At 48.0% G+C, this 2,602-nt stretch overlaps 1 protein-coding gene and 1 non-coding gene across 2 annotated transcripts in view; one reads left to right on the top strand and one right to left on the bottom strand.

Annotated features, from left to right (window-relative positions):
• The first annotated feature begins 33 nt into the window (after positions 1-33).
• TRNAT-UGU lies at positions 34-106 on the top strand. Its single transcript has one exon. It is a non-coding gene; the product is annotated as a tRNA-Thr (tRNA).
• A 1,644-nt stretch (positions 107-1,750) lies between these two features.
• The window catches only part of HHIPL2 (HHIP-like 2), a gene marked incomplete at its 3' end in the record, with an annotated part of 25,868 nt that continues 25,016 nt past the window's right edge, over positions 1,751-2,602 (bottom strand). Inside the window, exon 10 of the mRNA XM_009894302.1 lies at positions 1,751-1,884. Within this exon, the coding sequence (XP_009892604.1) occupies positions 1,751-1,884 (134 nt within the window). The remainder of the gene's footprint in view (positions 1,885-2,602) is intronic.

Here is a 2,602-nt window from a genome sequence, read left to right as displayed (position 1 = left end):
CAGGGGCCGTCGGCAGGGCTGGTAGTGATAGGTGGCTCCATAGCTCAGTGGTTAGAGCACTGGTCTTGTAAACCAGGGGTCGCGAGTTCGATCCTCGCTGGGGCCTGCCTGTGGTTTTTCTTTTTTTTCCTCCCCCATTTTTAATTTTCCCTCCCCTGAGCAAGCCGGGGGTTTCGTTCGGGGAGAGGAGGGGAGGCCGGCCAGCCGCCCTGGGTGGGTCGCTCCCCGAGCTCGGCAGCAGGGTGCTTTCTTTTTTGCGTGCCCAAAGGGTGCTCCCAGAGGGTGGCGATAGGAGACAAGCATCACACTGGAACTGTGGCGTGATGTCATCTGCTTTGGCTCTTCCCAAGGCCAAGGGTAGGAGCCTAGAACCAGGCCGTGGCTCCGCTACGCAAATAAATACACTTCTCTGGAAAAAGAACATTTGGGGTTTGTCGGTGCCCCACTTCCCCCGTGGGGAATGCCGCCCCACACTCCTGCCTCTCCCACATCTCCGTGCTACACCCCATTGCAAATCCATTGCACGGCCTGTGTGCTCTGCAGGGGAAGGAGCACCCCCACAGCCCCCAAGTTCGGCTCTCAACCCCGGGAAGAGAAGAGGCTCGGGCAGGGAGAGCTGCAGCTGTGCCCCGGCGCTCAGCCCTCCTCTGTGCCTGTGCTCAGTCAGAAGCCAGGTGAGGGCTCCATCCAACTGCTCAGCTATGATGAGGATTTTTGGGGGGTTGCTTAGTGTCTGTTACTTTGGGTTGGTTCATTTGCTTTTTAAGATTTGCTGAACGAAGATGGTCAGATGGCTGGAGCACCTCTTCTATGAGGAGAGGCTGAGAGAGTTGGGGCTGTATAGCCTGGAGAAGAGAAGACTCCGGGGAGACCTTATTGTGGCCTTCCAGTATTAAAGTGGGCCTACAGGAAAGATGGAGAGACGCTTTTTACATGGGTATGTAGGGATAGGATGAGGAGGAATAGCTTCAGATTAGAGATGAGGAAGAAATTTTTCACTATGAGGGTGGTGAGACACCAGAACAAGTTGCCCAGGGAAGCTGTGGACGCCCCATCCCTTTAAGCATTCAAGGCCAGGCTGGATGCAGCTTTGGGCTACCTGGTCTAGTGGGAGGTGTCCATGCCCACAGCAGGGGGGTTGAAACTAAGATGATCTTTAAGGTCCCTTCCAACCTAAACCATTCAATGATTCTATGATTTCCAGCCCTTACGGATCCTTTGGAACCTGCAGGTGATCATACCTTGAAAAAAAATATTGCTCTAAAAAAAATTTTAATTGTCTGAAAGACAACAACTGTTAAAATATACTTCTCACTGCATTTCAGTTAAAAGAGGGAAAAAAAAAAGAGAAGGTGAGGTCATTGACATGTCTATTTCATATTCTTTGATAAAAGATGCAAGTGCTGAAATTTGGAGGCACTTGGATTTATTAGACAGTTATACACAGTCAAATCTTACCAGTGAACGTCCATCAGAGACTCTCATAACTACTTACGTCAGAAAAGGACATCACAGCAGGATTTGCAAAGAAAGTTAATCTTGGGAGGCCGGTGCTGTTAAGGTTTAACAGAACATATATAGAGACCGGTGACACTGACATTAGTGAAGGTGCACATGGGAGCACTGGCTTAGGGAGCCAACTGATTCCCTGTTATTTGGTTGCTATTCAAAACATTTGTTTCACCATCTTACAAGTGATTTGCTTTTTCTGGGAAATCACTGAGCTTCAAAAGCTGCTGCTTAATCTACTCTCCTTCCTCCTCTTCTCCAGTTTTTCCTTAGCTTGTGCTGCTTTCTTTGGAAGAAGCTTCTTGGTTCCGGTTATGTGGGAGCTCCTCTTTTTTGGCAAAGGAGGTGCCGGTGTAGTTCTGGAAATGTGTGCAACTGTTGCGACGGAGGGAAGACAGGCGCACTCAATATGAGTGATCAGCAAGCTTCGTTTATTGAATAGCACAGCTGTCTTTTATAATGGGCTAAAACATATTCCATATATACCCTACTATAATTAGCTACTACATGTTTCATATATACTCTGCTATAATTAGTTATATGTGTTCCACAACACAGCATTCCGATTGGTTCATCACTCCAGCCCTTAGCTCCTTATCTGCAGCTAGTTACCTCTTCTTCTCCCATGCAGCTACTCCCTCTTTTCCCATGCCTGAGTAATCACAGGCTTCTCATTACCGTGTAGCACCTGCAGTCAGGGTTAGGGTGTCCTCGCCAATTTAGCAATCACAGGAGCTGAGTCCGATGTTTCCCAAGCTCCTGCTCGGCCAGCTGGATCATATCTATGTTACCCTTCTCAGCTAGCCAATTTCCCACACCTTTCCATAGTCCAATTTCAGGGTCTTTATACTGGACCAAAGTACCTCGGTTTTGTTCTTTATGTCCCGAGCCCAAAGCTTGACTGTGAATCACTGTGGGGGGCTCAGTGTCAGTTCCTACTAACAGTAAAAATTTCATCACATATATTACCTTCTGTATTTGTGCTACAGGAGACAAATTCTTCTCCTCTCCCCCCTTTTGTTTTAACAGTAACTGTTTGATTACTTGATGCACACGTTCTACAATCGCCTGTCCTGTAGGGGAATGAGGAATA

The sequence above is a fragment of the Charadrius vociferus genome, unplaced genomic scaffold, assembly GCF_000708025.1.
Source record: "Charadrius vociferus isolate BGI_N301 unplaced genomic scaffold, ASM70802v2 scaffold261, whole genome shotgun sequence".
NCBI lineage: Eukaryota > Metazoa > Chordata > Aves > Charadriiformes > Charadriidae > Charadrius > Charadrius vociferus.
This window is presented reverse-complemented; position numbering and strand designations above follow the sequence as displayed.